Here is a 17,025-nt window from a genome sequence, read left to right as displayed (position 1 = left end):
GGAGGGAAATTCCTGAAATCCCTCAATTGTAATCCAGCTGCCTTAATCTCTGATAAAGGTTGGATAGCCCTTATCTTCTGTGCCTGTGATTGTGAAAACCTTGTGACTAACCTTCATCTAAACTCAGTTACCCAGTTTTTTTTAATTTTAGAGACTTGTAATCACTAAAAATAGCCCCTAATGTTTTTTAATGAAGGGTCTTGGGTCCACCCAGAACTGCAAGTCCACCCCAAGTCCAAAGTTATCTTGATGACTGAGACTGGATCTAACCAAAGTGGGCGCACTTGACATGTGCAATAGCTTAGACTTCAACCCACAAGTCACCTAGACCTGATTCAGCCATTACCTTACATGCTTTCTGTGACCAAACATGTGATCGATCCACGCATGCTCAATAATCAGATCGCCTCTGATTACGTCACCTGGGGCCACTGTGCTCATTGTCCTAAACCCTGCCCACGTTTTCTCTAATAAAACCATCAGAATCACTGCAGTTCGTGGAGACAGATTTTGGGCTGCTAGGCCATCTGCTTTCGTACTACCCGCCTCGTGATAAACTCTCTCTTTGAAACCCCAGTGTCTCAGGAATTGGTTATTGAGCGTGTTGGGCAAAGGAATCCACGGCCTTTGTCCAGTAACAGGAAGATGGGAGATTGTGAGTGTCCACAAGTGCCAGAAGCTGAGATCCAACTGGAACATGGCCCCACCCCTTTGAGTGCCAAAGCCTGGTGTGGAGACACCTGGGAGGAGGCGGGGAGGAAGACAAGGAAGTAGGCAGCTGTGAGAGAAACCTCTGTGAGTGGGCAGCTCACTAGCCTGCCTGGAGAAACAGTGCCACGGACAGGGAGATAGAAGAGTGGCCAGAACTGTGGCTATCTCCAGGGAATAAGGACCAGCACTTGCCCTGCGGGTCCACAAGACCAAGTTCCTTCTTTGTTTGCTTGGTTTTGATTTTTTTTTTTTTAATCCAATGACCCAAGAGACACAGTCCTGATAATGACAGACTTCTCACCAATTGCAGATGGGGCTTAAGGTCAGATTTAAGTAAATTTGGAAAAATAAATAATGCTGGCATTTTTCTTCCATCAAATGTCCTTCCTCACGTCTGTGCAACACAGCGAGGAACTTTTCTGCGCTAAATCTGTGCATCCATCCATGATCACTGTTAATTTCAAATGTCTTTGTCACCCCCTAAGGGGTAGCAAAGTCTGCTGGTTCAGCCAGCTCCACGGATTAAGCCCCCTGGCTTGGGCCAGGACACATAAGGGCGGCAGAACCTGGGTTCTAGTCTTCCCTATCAATACATGATCCCAAGCAAATTCCATCACCTCTCTGGGCCCCATTTTCCAATCTGGAAAGCGTGGTGAACCATATGTCTTTGCCATGTGGGAACACTTAGTCTATAAAGAGGCCTAGACAAACTCACCCGTAAATTAAATGACACGTGCATGGGAACTGCAAACAGCAACATGTTCTCCCACGTGCTCCAGTCAAACCAGATTGCTGGCCGTGTTGTAGAACACATCCTAGATTTTACACCTCCATATTTTTGCTCTTGCTGTTCCTTCCTCTTGCATGAGTGTCCCCTCGTTGCTGCCTGTTGAAATCTGACTCATCCTTTAAGATGCAACCAGAACAGCATCTCTTCACCAGGCTGCTGGTTCCTTCTGTGAAGCCATCCTTCCTTCTTCTTATTCAGGTTTCCTATGCCTTTGTCTGTGATTATCGGGGGTATGTCACAAGCTGCCTGAAGGTATGGGCTGGGCCTCAGTCGTCTCTGCATCCCCCCAGGAACCAGTCCAGGGTGCAGCCAAATATTTGTGGACCTAAAATTGGGACCAGGGCCTGGGCTTGGATGAAGTTTCAGGCTATTTCAGGCCCTGGAAGGGTGGGGCGAGGAGGGCTGGTATTGGGAGATAAAAGTCCCGAGCAGGAAAGCAGCCTGGGCCTTACTGACTGGAATAGGCCCTGACTCCTTATGACACCTCCACGGCACAGCTTCCCCTACAGGGGCAGGGAAACACAGTGTACTCAAGGCTCTCTGGCCCTTTGGGACCTCAGCCACCCACCCCTTTCCTGGGCTCCTATAAAGAGGGGCGAAGGCCCAAGTGAGTCTGCAGGAAATGGCTAGAGGGGTGAGGGGAGAGGCCTGTGTCCCAGCTCCTGATCTCGGGCTCGGGTTCCAACTCCTACTTTTGGTCTAAAAAGTTGCATTGACCCTCTGTCTGGGCTCCCTTTGGACGGCGGAAGGGGCATGAGCTCATGCCGGAGGCTGAGCTCTTTCCTCACTGCTGCAGAATGGGACAAATGCTCAGGGTGGGGATGAGAGCGGTTAACTCTTTTCTTGGGAAAGAGACCAGGCCTGCTTTGGGTATGGTGGAGACCTCAACCCTCAAAAGGCTGTCTAGACAGTCTCCGGGCACCATGGAGCAGAAAGGAGGTTTGCAAAATGAGGACAGAGAAGTGCGAGGGGCAGCCTGGGGACTCCAGATTGACTAGAGGGAGGGCAAGGAAGGGGAAATGGTTAATGGTCTGTTGAAAAACAGGGAGAGTCCCTCCTCCAGGGGCCCAGCTGGCTGCAAAGCCAGGAGTAGAGGCTCCAAGGGTGATGCAATGGGGCCCGCCCTGCACACCAGAGAGGGTGAGGAAGGCAGGCTCCCACCCAGCAGCAGCCTCTACACCACCAACATTCTTCCACTGTCTCCTCCTCTGGTTCCAACTAACCAGATACAGGCTGGAGCTTTGGGGGCAAAAGGGCAAGATCTTGACCATCTGAGATGTGGGAAGTTGCAGCTTCTGCCTGTCTCACTCCTTGCAAACCCAGCATCTTTCCAGTCAAAGCAAGCCCCTCCACTGGCCCCTAGCAGGCATCCTGAAGGCATACCCACTGGAGAAGCTCATCAGCCCGGCCACCCTCATTTCTTCCAATTCCAGGAAGAGAGGATGGCTGCTTCTCTGTCTCCAGGTCTAGAGGCAGGTGTCAGGCAGGGGCTAGGGGTCCATGTCTGGGAGAGGCACGGACACACAATGCAGAACCTGACCCTGACAAACTGGCACCTCTGCCCTGCCAGCTCACTGTCCATTGTCTTGGGAAAGGGATCTGCTAGGGAGATGGTATCCTAGAAACTTCTAAAAGACTCAGGGCAACCCCAAGGGTGGGTTAAGTCCATTTGAACTCTGGACATACCAGTCTCCTCCCACCCACCCTAGGGACCACTACAGTCTCAGTGGCAGGGAGAGCATGGCATTTACTCTTAAGAGGGACTTCTCAGGGTGGGGAACCCAGAAAGAGAAAGGAGGCACTCCTCACGAGAGACCCAGCGGGGACCCAGATTTCCTGACAAAATCCTGCTATTGACTTTGAGCTCCATGAGGACAGGAACTGAACCTGTTTTATTTATTGCCAGATCCCCAGTGCCTAGCACCCCTCTTGACACAAATCTAGTGCCCGGTAAATAAATAACTGACCGGGCAGAGCCCTGGACTGGATCTGAAGTCCAAGGCCGATTTCAAAATTTCTGGAGTCTGCTTTTTTTTTTTGGTAAACTCCTTAGTGTGTACACACACACACACACACACACACACACACACACACACACACACACAGGCATAGAAAAGTACACAAGGTAGCATAAGGAATCATCAGAATAGACTCTTTGAATGTTGTTTACAGTCACTGCGTGCCTTTTCAGCCTTAGCTTTAATGGGCTGCAGCTTTGGAAACTGAAGAAGGATACATCGGGATATCTGGTGTAACTCAGAAATAGGCATTTGAGGAAGTTTGGAGGGGCTGCCGGATACATGGTAGCTGGAGCATGGGGCTAGGTTGGGCCAGGGCAGAGGAGGCAGGTCCTCCCAGCTGGGGCAGATCCAGCCCTCCTTTCGGGGAAGCACAACCCAAGTGAAAACAAGCACTCAACACCAGCAGTGACAAGACTTTCCTGCAGTCAGTCTCTGCTTACTCTTGTCATTCTGGGAAGCAGGGCATAGAGAGAATTCCAAATTCTCAACAACAACCCCTTCCCCCCTCCAGATTTTTAGCACGGACCCACGTCTTAGTAACCCACATTTGCACAATATTTGCAATTTGTTCAAAGCGCTCTTGTTTGTTATTTTATTGGATTGAATCATCACCAGCCCCAGATGGAGAGCTATCACCTTGTTTCGCATGAGGAATCAGAGACCCAGTAAGGCCCAGAAAGGCTCAGGATCCCAGTGGTGGAGTTGGGGGCAGAGACAAGATTTGAGCCCACCTCTCTGTCTGCCCATTGCATCTCTGTCTGCCCAGATCGCCTGCTTCCCGCCACAACACGCATCCTCCCCATGAGTCAGCTATCACGAGTTCTGGGCACACGACCTCAGATCCCCTGATGGCCCAAAGGTGCCTGATCCCTGTTTACAGCCAGGACAGTTGACTCCCCCACCCCCCCCCCACCCCGCCCCCCTCTCCCAGCTTACATTTTTTGCTGCTTCTCTCCTGGCAGGACCTGGTGCTCTGACCCAACCTTGCCTGTTTTGCTTGAAAGCCATCCCACTCCCTGACACACACTCTACTTATCTTGCACTGAGCTGGAAACAACTCAGATGCCCAACAATAAGAAAGTGGTTAAGCAAACTCCTATGTCAACACGCTGGAACACTTGGGAAACACTGACAATGGCAAGTGTGTGAACAATCTCTGGCTGTGGTGATGTGTTTTCGAAATATGTAGTAAATTGGGCAAAACACAAAATGACCCGTGCACAGTGATCACAGGTATGTAAAAATGAGCTCTTACAAATCGATAAGAATAAGGAGTGAATTTAGAAAGACATAAAGAGACTTTTATCTTTACAAGGTTTCTTTCGAATAGAAGGAAATTCAAAATAATTACAATAATGTGATTAAAAACAAGCAGAGGAGGAGACAGAGTCTTTCCCAGTCTCAGGGGACTGCCCATTTTCTCCCAAGGGCTGGAACAACAGAGAAGGGAGGGGAAGGAGCTCAGTGGCAAGGAGGAATCCAGCCTGTCTGGGGAGTGAGTGCCCAGAGCTGGGCCTGGCAGCCCTCCCCAGGGCTTTCCTTCGAGCCAGAGGGGCAGATTACCAATTTGGAGTTGCGTTCCAGGGGCACGCCTCACGTTGATGACAATGTCAGTGATGCCTCCCAGATTTGTGCAACTTGGCAGTGGTGGGGCAGAGAGAAGCCTGGGATGTAGAGGGGGACACGCCCACCCCAGAGTTCTGGAGGCAGCGCTGTGGGGCCATTCGCCCGTGTCCATGCTGCCGCGGTCACCCACGACCTCCTGCAGTGTGTCCGCACTGTTCATCTGGTAGCTGACGAGGGCCTGGCCTGGAGGAGGGGAAGGGCCCACAGGAGAGCGAAGCCCCTCTCTGGTAGGGTGTCAGGCTGGCAGGGAGCAGACGGCTGTGAAAGGCAAAAACCTGGGCTCCCTGGGACTCCGAGACGGTGCCCCCACCCCCAGCCCCCGCAGAGGTATCAAACTCCACTCAAGCTGGCTCCTTATCGCAGTGGTCCCTTCGCCCAGATCTGCTTCTCCTCCAAACACAGCGGACGGCACCCCCGTGCACCCACAGCTCACCGGGCCCTGTGTGAGCTGACCTCGGCTTCATCGCTCCCTCTGCCCCACTTTGCACTCTGGGCCCCACCTGCACTGAAACACATACCAAGTTCCCAGATCATGGCAAGACGTTTCAATAGCCCTGCCTTTTCTCCTGCTGATCGTTCACCCTGGCAATCCCCCCTACCTTGTCCAGCTGCTTAGCTTTCAAGCGTCAGCTCAGACAGCATCTCCCTCTATGAAGTCCCCCTCCCAACTCCAGGTAGAGATCAAGCCTTCGTCGCATTTTTCTCTGTTAAGTCCCAACATTGAGTGCTGCTCCTGAAACATCTTCAGCAGTCAATATATATTTTACGAATAAACGAACAAATAAGTGAATGTGGAGGGTAAATGCGAAGGAGGACAGAAGAGTGAAATGGATCACATATACCAAGCTCACCTGCGGGGCCGCAGGGCCACTACATTTCTGGTGGCAGCATCTCCCACCCCCTCCTCCCACCCCTGTCCAGAACAGGGTCCCCTTTGGTGTCCAGGCCCTTTGGAGACTTCCTCACCACACCACACACACCAGGTGTACCTGTCCTTGGGTCTCTGCTTTTCTGGCCCCTGGACAGCTCTATCAGCTGAGTGGGACTGAGCTGTTCAGAAGGGTGGGCCTGCTTGCAGAGACTCTGAGTGAGGTGGGCAGATGGACAGAAGACCACTCATTCCTTGACATCCATGTGAGGCGACCCCCCCCTTAGCTGGGCTGCGTGGAACCATTTTCGGAGTGGTGGGGGTAGCACGCTATGGCCTTCATCAATGTGATGTCGCTGCACTCCTCGGCTGGGTGGGCTCTTTGATCTCTGGCCCACACATGGGGAGTGGGGAGGGGAGGACAGGCAGCCACCCATGTCCTCAGCAACAGGTAGGTTGCCAAGAACGCCTCTGGGTCCTGGCCTGCCATGAACCGTACAGGCCTGCTACCCTTCCACCAGGGCAGGGAGGGCTGCCCCTCCCGCCTTTCAGCCTAAGTACCCCCAGCTCCCTTAGATCAGCCTCACCCACCAAGCCTCTCCTCGGGCCCAGTCTCAGGTGAGTGGAGAATGACATGCTGCTAGCTTCTTGGCCCCAGCTGCTCAGGCATGGCCTCCTCTGGTCCTGGCCCAAGGCTCCACCCTCCTCAGCGGCAGCAGTGGTGCAGACAACGCTGGGAGACCGGTGTGAGGGGAAGCCTGTTACTTTGGTCTAGGAGGAGGCAAAGAAAGGTTGAATCTCACCACCTGACTGCCATGATGCATAGCTGAACTGGGGAACTGAAAGATGAAGCTTTTGGATAATGGAAGTTTTCAAAATCAAATCCAAAAGATAGACACATCTATGCTTTTTAATTTAATAATTTAATTTGAATAAGCTATCCTAAGTTGCGTGTCTTTCTATTCGAGGGACTTGGAATTTTCATCCCTGGTTCTAACTGGCTCTGCCTCTGTTCTTTAAGCGGGCATCTCTGATCCCTGGGCTCTGATAACAATTCAGGCAAATCCACAGCTTGAAAGCTACTGCGGGCCTTAAAGAGTTGTGGGTGAGGCTGGTGTGATTCTTGGCTCTACCTGGGAGATGAGGAGAAAAATGACAGTCTGGCATGCTTATGGATGAATCTGACATTCTGGTCCTCTGTCTCTAAGCCCTTCTGCTAGAAAAATGCCCCTGAAAGGGGTGTCTGGGTGCTCTGAAGGCTGGGCCAATGAGAGAAGCATGTAAGAGAATCTATCTAAAAGCTCAAAACCGGGATCTGCAGAAGTCTGCCTTCTTCTAGGCACTTCCACAGCCCACTTCAAACAAAGAGCCTCATCAAGCTGGATGGTTAGAATGTGGGCTTCTCCGACTAAGACTTCAGGGCACCCAGTGGAGAGTATTGCACACACCAGTGGAAAAAATGTTATTTCAAACCATAACTTCTTTCTTGGAATTATTGATCCTGTTAAAGGCTCGGTGGGTTTCTGGAAATAAAAAGGTGGATTCAGAGAGGAATTTAGGGGAAAGGCACCAGAAGACTCACATTGCTCAGCATAGTTGAGAAAAATCGGGTTTCCCAGAGTCAATCAGAAAAGAAAGGGTGAGATAGAGGGATGGGGGGGAGTAAACAGGAGGGAGTTAAATTAGATGGCAATGGCTACGGAACTTTGCAGAATAGTGTGGCCAGTGAGAAATCCCGGGTGTCAAAATAGCCAAAATAACTTCTCAGGACATTTCAGAAATGTGATTTTAAATTGTTGACTGTGTGATGTAACCTCTCCCCTGTGACCCACAAACCTTTGCTAAAAATTCTGTTACATGTTACAACTTTATTTTTGTGTCTGCTTTGGGATAGGGGTGGGGGTTGAAAGGAACAAAAGCTGTGTTCTATATCTGAATTGACAGCAAGAGTCAAAGAAGCAGTCACATGATCAGGATAATGAATAAAACTTCAGAGAAGACAGAAAACTGGAGCCAGACTTGACCATGAAAATGTAAGTTCCCCCAGTAATTCACAAAAATTTCAGGGAGGACATTGGACTTTCCACAGTAGCCAATGTAGTTTGAATCTCAAAGGACAAGCTACCTTAGCTGACATGTCAGATCCATTCAGGCTCTGTCTATCCCTCTAGACTGAGCCTTGCAAAACATAAAATGTCACACTCATCTTTGCATTCCAGGGCCTTGGCACAGGATAAGGCCCAGTAAAAATGTGCAAATGGCACACGTGTGCCCTGGGCGCCCACCGAGAGCTAGCAGAGCCTAATGCTTGGTGAACACCGAGGAGGAAAACATTCAGGCCAGGGACCCTCTGCGGACCCATCAGCTGATATTCTAATGGCCACTTCAGCGAAATCACCTCTGTGGCCTGGAGATCGCGTAAACAGGTAAGACCCAGGCGGACAATGGTGGAAGAGGTCAGAAAGGACAGTACACAAATCAGACTGTCCAAAGTTTCTTATGACCAATCCCTATGGGGTGATGGAAGGAGCCATCACCGCCCTTGGAGAGGGTAATTCTGGTCCAAAAGAAACTGGGCAGAGTAGGCTGTCCCGCGCCCCAGATTATTCCTAGGAATGGCCGTAGAATGTGTCTTTTGGGGTTCATGCCTTTTCTGCTAGGTATCCCTCCTACTCCTCTCAGAGACGTCGCCCGGAATCCTGCAGCCCAGAGACCCTCCACCCCACGTCACCCTTGCAAGAATTACACGTCGCTCGCAGGGCTGATGGCGCCATCTGGCGGCGCAAAGGGTCCTGCTCACCCTGGTACACCTAAGAGCCCCACCGAGGAGGGAAGGCTTCGGCATCCAAATCCAGCGTGATGACGTCACGACAGCGCGCCCTTTCTCCCCGCCTCTTCCCCCTCCCCGGAGCTGCCAGTACTTGTCGTGGCGTCACCGCCCTCTGCCCTTACTTTGCGTGCGTGTCTGCGTGTGTCGGAGGTGGCGGCGCGGGCCGATCGGAGCTTCGCGCGGCTGCTTGTGGTGTTCCTTCTGCCGCCGTCGCTGTCGCGCTCTGTTAGACTGCCCGGCGGACGAGGCGCTGGCCAAAGCACCTCAGAACCGAACGCAGCCCGGCGTGGGACCGGGTGGGAGGGTGGGCGAGCGCGTGTCGGAGGGCGCAGTGCGGGCGGCCGGGCGGGCGGGCGCCCGCGGAGGAAGGAGGCGGGGGCGGTGGGTCAGCCACGGGCCGGGCCGGCCGGGGGATGTCGATGCCTGACGCGATGCCGCTGCCCGGAGTCGGGGAGGAGCTGAAGCAGGCCAAGGAGATCGAGGACGCCGAGAAGTACTCCTTCATGGCCACCGTCACCAAGGCGCCCAAGAAGGTGCGGGGGCTCTGGGTGCAAGCGGGGACCTGGGCCTCGCGGAAGGGGCGCGAGCGAGTGCCAGCCCGGGCTCCGGCTAGTTCGGGACTTTAGGGGAGAGGGTTCCGGGTGATCGCGGACAGCTGAGGTTGTGTGGGAGGTAGCGGTGAGCGGCCCCAGGCCCATCCCGGGCTGGAAAGGCCGCCCCTGACTTCGTTTTCCTTTGTTCCTCGGCCGTAGTCCTCCGAGATCTTTTTGAGACCCGACAGGACCGGGTCTTAAATTTGCGGCTGACTTTTCCAGGACGAAAGGCCTCGAAGACAGGTGTGGGAGGGAGTGAATCAATTCAGCTGGCCCTTCTGACCAGGCCGAGGGAGGGGGTTGAGGGGGGTGCAGAAAATCCCCCTTCAGGTGAGTGTGTAAATCTGGCAGCACTTCTTTGGGTGAATCTTAGGGATCAGGGTCCGATTTATCCAGCAACTGCGTGATAACAAGAGAAAAGAATGCGTGGACCCAGCTCTTTTTATGCAGATAAAGGCAATGAGGGCGGTGTGAGATTGAAAAGAAAACTCTAATTTTCACCTTCGGCGGTCTTCCAGTTGCTTCAACAGCTGTAAGAAATTAGCATTTGGAGGTTAGTGACAGCAGACACTGTCATGGATGCAGGTTGATCCAGGAGTCATGTGAATAGACCACTTAGGCATCCCTTGAAAAAGGAGCTTGGGTGGGTTGGAGGGGTGGGTGGTAGGGAAGGATTGCTCATTCTTTACTGCACTTATTAAGGCAGAACAAGTTTAGTCTATTGTACCGTGGGTTGAGCTCAAAGGACACTCTTATTCTATTGTTGTGGAAGACTACATGGGAACGTTTGGAGGTTGTAGTCTAAATAGCGCTTTGAATGATAGAATTGGGATCCCCAGAGCTTTCTGATCATTTGCTGACAACTTCATCTTGACTTTACTCATGCCCATCACCTGGTTAACAGTCGATCAGAGAACCTTTGCAAAGAGGTGACCTTTCTGAAGCCAGTGAGAACCCGGATAAATATTTCAGTCTAGTATAAAGAGAGTGTTTCAAGGCTATCTCTGCCTGCAGTGTTTGATAGAAAGCAGTGCTCAAGTTTTGCAGGAATAGTTACAGTTCTTAAGGCTCCTACACCTGAACTAGTTAAACTACCTTGAGTTGGAAACATGGCTTTAAAAAAAAAGAAAGAAATTTAATCTACTACTCCAGAAAGCAAATGCAAAATTGAAAAGACAAGTCACCATAGTGCACTTTATCTTTGTTTTCTCTAAAACTTGAAATCTTAACAACAGAATGTCTTTAAAATATTGAAGATCCCTTGACTTTAAGGAGTAATTAACCTTATTTTTAGAGCTCTCAGTTCAGCAGATTACTTTGTTGGGGCTGTATTTGTATTCTGCACTGTTCTTTGAAGAAACAGTCACAGCTCTTTCAAGCAAAATTCTTGTGAGTAGTACCTTAGGTGAGTTAGGGGGAAAATGAGAAAATGCTTAATTCCCTGAACTCTTCCCCCCCACACACCCCCCATTTTCTAGTCATTTCAGGGTTTGGGGTGTCTTTATTCTTACCTTTTTTAGTAAACCTTTATTCTTACTTGTCAGTGCCACTGTTGATAAGACAAAGTTTGCATTATGGATTGTAAACTTTCATAAAGACAAGGACTCTCATTCACCATTGAATCCATTGTGCTCAGTACTGTATCTAGCTTATAGGAAGTACTCAATTATTAATTGCCCGCTTGGCTAACTATTAACTGAGATGTCAGTAGGGTTGTCTATTCCTCCTCTCTTCCCAGGAGGAATATTACTAATGTGTATTTTTGTCAGGCCAAGTGCTAATGATTAGAGACTCGTATTCCGTTAGTTGAAAGAAGCAGTCTCTGCCGGGGATGTGATAAGACCCTGCTGTGAGTTACCATTTGCTGGTAAATGTGCCCCTGTGTTTTTAGTTTTACTTTTTCTGAGCTTTATTGTTTAGCATTTACACAGCACTTTGTAGTAAAGTGCTTTATAATGACTAATTACTCTTTCTCTGGTGATGATGAAATCCATTTATTTAGTTAATGGGTCAGTTGAGTACTAGTTCAAGGTCACATAGCAAGTCCTTGGTAATTTGTTTTTCAGAATTTCAGCTGAGTTGGACATTATGATTCAGGTAACTTGTCTACTTCTGCTGTGTGTTGATGATGTGAGAAAGCATGGGAAAAATAAAAGGAAAAAAAGTAACCTGGCCAGGTACTGAATGGTATGAGAAAAGGGCCTCTCACCTGTGAGGATTGCAGTTTGACTTTAGACCAAGTAATTCTTGAATAATTCCAGACCCTGAGGCCATTCAGGAAATGAGGTCATTGCTGGGGCCAGTGAGAGGGTACAGGTTACTTGAGGGTGACCTTGATGGTCCTTAATCAGGTCATATCTCAGAGGAGCTTTCTTGTTAATTCACCTTGTCTGCCTTCATTTAGGTAGAGTGAATATCCTGCAATTAAAAGCATTGATAGCTGGATTCTTTTGCTATAATCATGATTTGCTCAGTTTTATATGCCCCTGGGGTCTAGTACAGTGCTGTTGAGGTAACAGGGCTTGTTGGTTTGATTCAAGGATCCATCTAGCTGTCAAGAAGCCAACTAAGTAGGTTCCTAAGTAAATTAGTTTCTGTGCCGCAGTTTCCTTATCTGACAAATAAGTTGTTATTTGAAATAGGTAGAGATAGGAACATGTTGGGAGCTAAATAGCAAGTGTGCCTTTAAAAAAAAGTCTGTTTATATCTGGTATATTTTCCTGTTTTTAAGAGCATCTGAGATGGCTTAGAGTACAGAAGGTATAGACAATATAAATAGGAAGGAAAGTCAAAAATATAATAAGAAGGAAAGAAATATTTTAACCCTGAGGGCTAAAGTTGTTGATGAGCCTGATCATTGTATGCTACTCTAAGCTTCCTAGCTACCAGAGCACAAAAGGGAATCACAGGGCTATAATCTCATTAGCAGGCATGGGAAATAATACATACTAGTTCCTCGGAAAGACAGCTTTTCCTGACAACTAAGTTCTAAAGGAAAATTTCATGCAATAATCTTAATGGCTGTAGTCTGATTGAGGTGGTAAGGCTTGTTTACAGCTGTCACTGGCAATTTCAGATTGCATTGTCAAGATAATTTGAGGTGAAAAAAGAAGTCCTTGAGTTGTAAGGGCTGTGTTCATTGTACAACAACTGAAGAGGATCCTTGTTTTGTGTTGGCAGTTATCGGCCAAACCAAGTATGCCATTCGGTTTGTCTTAATCACTGGGTATTTCTCCCTCTTTATCTGCTACTTTGTGTTGCAAGGGTGATGGCTGTCCTTGGACCTTTGAAAAATTACACTGTCAAGTTGATTCTTTTTACAAAGAGTAAACCGAAATCCCCAGCTTTTTGATGAAACTTGCTACAATAGACACGTTCCACTGGAAGGCCTGTCTCAGAACATGTCCTATTTGAATTTCACAACTAGGTGACTCTGCAGAGTGACACGTTAGGCATTTGACCTAGGATCTGTGCATTCAGACCTTCACGTCCAGCAAAATGAAAGAGACGTAAAAAACATGAATGAAATTTCTTTTGTTTGCGGGATATTCCTTATTTGAATAAAGTATATGTAGCAATAATTCATCACAAGATCACCTGAGACTTATGACACAGACCAAGTAGAACCCCAGTGAGTACTGCTTGGGTGTTAACCTGATGGGCAAAATCCAGAGGGCTCCTCTTGTCATCGGAGTTATCTTACAGCTAATTCTTGAGGCAGTTTTATAGACTTTATGCCAGTACTACTCAGATTCACTAAGAGATTGAATAAGTTGACATTCCTGTCTTCTCTGCATCTTGAGTATCTATTGATTTTCTTCAGAGTGGTTATTGTTTATTTTAGTGGTTTCTCTGGAAAAGAGTCAGGGGTATAAGAGAATTCCATCTTTGTCAGATTTCTCCACAGATGTTGAGCATCTCTCTTTTTCTTATCTGATTTGGTTTAGTTAGATTCTGGTTTCCATATTACTTTGTTCTAAGTTCCTTTCGATTTTTAGCCTGTACCAAGAGAAGTCTTTTCATTGGCTGGATTCCTTCCCAGCAAGATGATATATGTATACTTTTATTTTATTGGGGGTGGAGTCATTTAGATTCAGTGTGTGTTAACCTACATAATTGTCTTGTAAAGTTGCTCATAAAGAATATTTTAATACATAAAATTTAGTAAATTTTCAGTTGCCTGTGACTTCTAAGTTTACTCTGCCACCTCAAGTAGTTAATGATTTGTAAATAAGCACTTTAATGGTCTCTCTGGGGCTGTTTTTTAAAGGAACTGGTTAGTAAAGCAGAAACATTTTTTACTCATCAATTTCTCAAGTTTGGGAATTATGTATTAAATTTTTATTTAAAGAAGGGCCATCCTTTACTGGGTATAATAATTCAGAACACATCATATTGAGGTGAATCAGAAGCACCCCCATCATGTAATATGTATACGCACCTTCATATAGACCAGAGTTTTTGCAACCTGAAGTCAGAGAATACACAATTGAAAACAGATTCTTAATAGGCATGTCTCTTCCAACTCTTGCCCGCACTATCAGTGCCTTACACCCAGGTACTTCTTTTGCTATACCATTATTGCTTGCTATTAGGTGAGACCTCTTTAATTTCCCCTGCTCCTAAAACTGTAAGACTTAGTACAGTAGGTTAAGCACTTGACCTTTGGAGTGAGAGAGGTTCACCTTCAGTCTCTGCCATTTGATTAGCCATGTGGCCTGGAACAAATGATTTAACCTGTCTGAGCCTCTGTTTTCTCATCTGTAGAGTGAGGAGTAATGATAGTACTACCTGTATAGGATTGTTGAGGGGTTCACATTTGTTCTAGTTTGCTAGCTGCCGGAATGTAATATACCAGAAACGGAATGGCTTTTAGAAAGGGGAATTTAATAAGTTGCTAGTTTACAGTTCTAAGGCCAAGAAAATGTCCTAATTAAAATAAGTCCATAGAAATGTCCAATCTAAGGCATCCAGGGAAAGATACCTTGGTTCATGAAGGCCGATGAAGTTCAGGGTTTCTTTCTCAAGTGGAAGGGCCCATGGTGAACACAATCAGTTTCTTTCTCATCTGGAAAGGCATGTGGCGAACACAGCATCATCTGTTAGCTTTCTCTCCTGGCTTCCTGTTTCATAAAGCTCTCTGGAGGCGTCTTCCTTCTTCATCTGCAAAGGTTGTTGGCTTGTGGGCTGCCTGCTTCTCGTGACTATGTCGTTCTTCTCTGCTCTTTCTGAATCTCCTCATTCTCCAAAATGCTTCCTCTTTTATAGGATCCCAGAAACTAATCAAGGCCCGCCCGAATGGGTGGAGACACACCTCAGCTAATCCATCTTAACCACTCTTGGTTAAATCACATCTTCAGGAGATGGTCTAATTACAGTTTCAAACATACAGTGCTGAATAGGGATTAGAAGAAACAGTTGCCTTGCAACATGGGATTAGGATTAAAACATGGGTTTTCTAGGGTACATACATCATTTCAAGCCAGCACAACATTTAATAAATATTAATTAAGTTTACACCTTTATACTAGAACAACTGTGTATCCTGATTTGCCTGGTACAGTTCTGGTTTATAGCCTTATTATCCCAGCAGAGTTGCCCGATGAGTATCTCCTTCACTCTGAAAAGTACCCGTGTTTGCATGATAAATTATATGGTTACCCTATTTATAACTCCCTGGATGATGTCACATGGTGGCTCAAATGAGAGCCTAATTTTAAAATATCCTTAACCCAAACAAAGATTTTTCTATTGGTATGCCTTTCAACAGGGAAATGGGCTATTTTATATAGAGTTTACAACAGCACTAAAATGTTTGTTGACTCGGGAGGGAGGGATGAGTGAGAAAAGCATAGACAGTGGAAGATCTTAGAGCTTGTGATGGGAATGGGATATGCTCTACTGACCTTTCCCCAACCCTACCTCCCAGACACAGTGTACTCTTAGCATCTGGGTCTTGGTCAGACGCTGTTGGTCAGGCACTCTTCTAGGCCCAAAATATGTTTATTTCTTCAAACTGCAGTAGGTCTTCCCGATTTCCAGAATCCTTGAATTGGATGAAGTAATTCCAAAGATGCTTCTGAGCTGTGGCTTTTATATGATCAATTTCAGATCCTATCCCTATGTAAACCAAACTCCCTCCCCCAGGTAGTTTCTCTCTGCTCTAAGCAGCCTGCTCCTAATTATGTATAACTGATTTTCTTCTGCTGAATTGTGTGTGCCTTTTTGCTTCACAGCAGTTACAGCACTGATGTGAAGCACACAGGCCTTTGTTGAGAGGCAGACTCATTTTATTTTAGTTTCTTTCTCTGTTCAGTTTTTTTTAAAGGATTCAGCCTGATGTCTGATTGCAGAATATTTATAATAATACTGGTATTGCTTAGCAGTATACAGTGAAGCTTAATCCTTTATGCCCAAACAGGACACAAAGTGAAAAAGTTTGATGAACTATTGGTAAAAGGTAGTATTTGAAATTCTGGGGTAGAAATTGGGCAAAGAACTTTGACAGAACCACAAATATAGGACTGTCCAAGCATGCTCCTGCTTGCGTGCCACAAAAACCTGAAAGCCTTAGCTCCTGTGCCCTGTAGGCAGCTATATGTTCTCTTTACCAGCCCAAGCCAGTTAATTTCTTTTGAAATGGACACTCTGCACTCAGTTATGTGATAGAAATGAGGCTTAAGCAGTAGGGGTTTGGGGCTTCTCACTGTTCCATGCTGTTCATCTTGGACCTAACTCAAGCTTCATTCCTTGTAAACAGAAAATTTGCCCGGTAGAGCAAGTCCTGTTGTTTCTGTATGTTTTCTTTCCTCTTCTGAACCTGTGTGCTCAAGGTGCCAAGGAAAATGCTTATGTGCTGCTTTGTAATGGAGTGCAGCTAAACGTACTAAATGCAGAGTTGGTGAATGGCAGAATGAAGAGGCTGAAGACCTAGAGGAGATGTGTGTAACCATGTTTCATTCATTTTGGCTTCTGGAATGAAGCAATTCATACTACTATTTAGAGCAATGACAAGATTTTGGAAGTTCTGTTTTTAATAAATGGTTCCAACTCTTTCAGTACTTATCAACTGTATTAAGGTGAACCTTTGGGGCACTGAGATTTCCCGGGGGATAATGGTAACTACTTTATCCCTTCCCCTTAAGACTGCCTTGACCTCAGGTCAAAGCTTTTGGGCCATGACTTGTTCCCATTATGGTACTGGGATCCTGAAATAAAAAAAAAAAAGAAAGTTATCAGGAAAGTTATAGGAGAGACTCTCTCAGACCTGCCAGAATCTGCCACCTCCATCCTATCTCCTTCCACAGAGGCTTTGAGGAAAGCCTACTTGGGCTCTTGAGACTGTTAGCTTTATTTTAGAAATATAGGAAAGCCTTTTGCCTTGAATTTTCAAAGTGCACACCCCTTTTCTCTTTAATTGCAGAGGGAAGTCAATAAATAGACAAATCTGTGTGGAAGATAGAGAATTTAAATAGGTTTCTCTCTGGCCTGCATGAGGAATGAATGCACTTGAGGTTCCCTCGATGAGATAGACTCCAGAGCAATGATTCTTAATCCGTTAAGTCATAGATCCCTTTAAAGAGCTT

The 17,025-nt window shown here is 47.2% G+C and overlaps 1 protein-coding gene across 2 annotated transcripts in view; it reads left to right on the top strand.

Moving 5' to 3' along the window:
- The first annotated feature begins 9,213 nt into the window (after positions 1–9,213).
- The window catches only part of AHCYL1 (adenosylhomocysteinase like 1), a 45,063-nt gene continuing 37,251 nt past the window's right edge, over positions 9,214–17,025 (top strand). Inside the window, exon 1 of one of the 2 annotated variants that reach the window (XM_077119978.1) lies at positions 9,214–9,379. In XM_077119978.1, coding sequence (XP_076976093.1) covers positions 9,260–9,379 — 120 coding nt within the window. In that variant the 5' untranslated portion in view covers positions 9,214–9,259. The remainder of the gene's footprint in view (positions 9,380–17,025) is intronic. The other variant, XM_077119977.1, reaches the window with a different exon arrangement.

The sequence above is a fragment of the Tamandua tetradactyla genome, chromosome 11, assembly GCF_023851605.1.
Source record: "Tamandua tetradactyla isolate mTamTet1 chromosome 11, mTamTet1.pri, whole genome shotgun sequence".
Taxonomy (NCBI): domain Eukaryota; kingdom Metazoa; phylum Chordata; class Mammalia; order Pilosa; family Myrmecophagidae; genus Tamandua; species Tamandua tetradactyla.
This window is presented reverse-complemented; position numbering and strand designations above follow the sequence as displayed.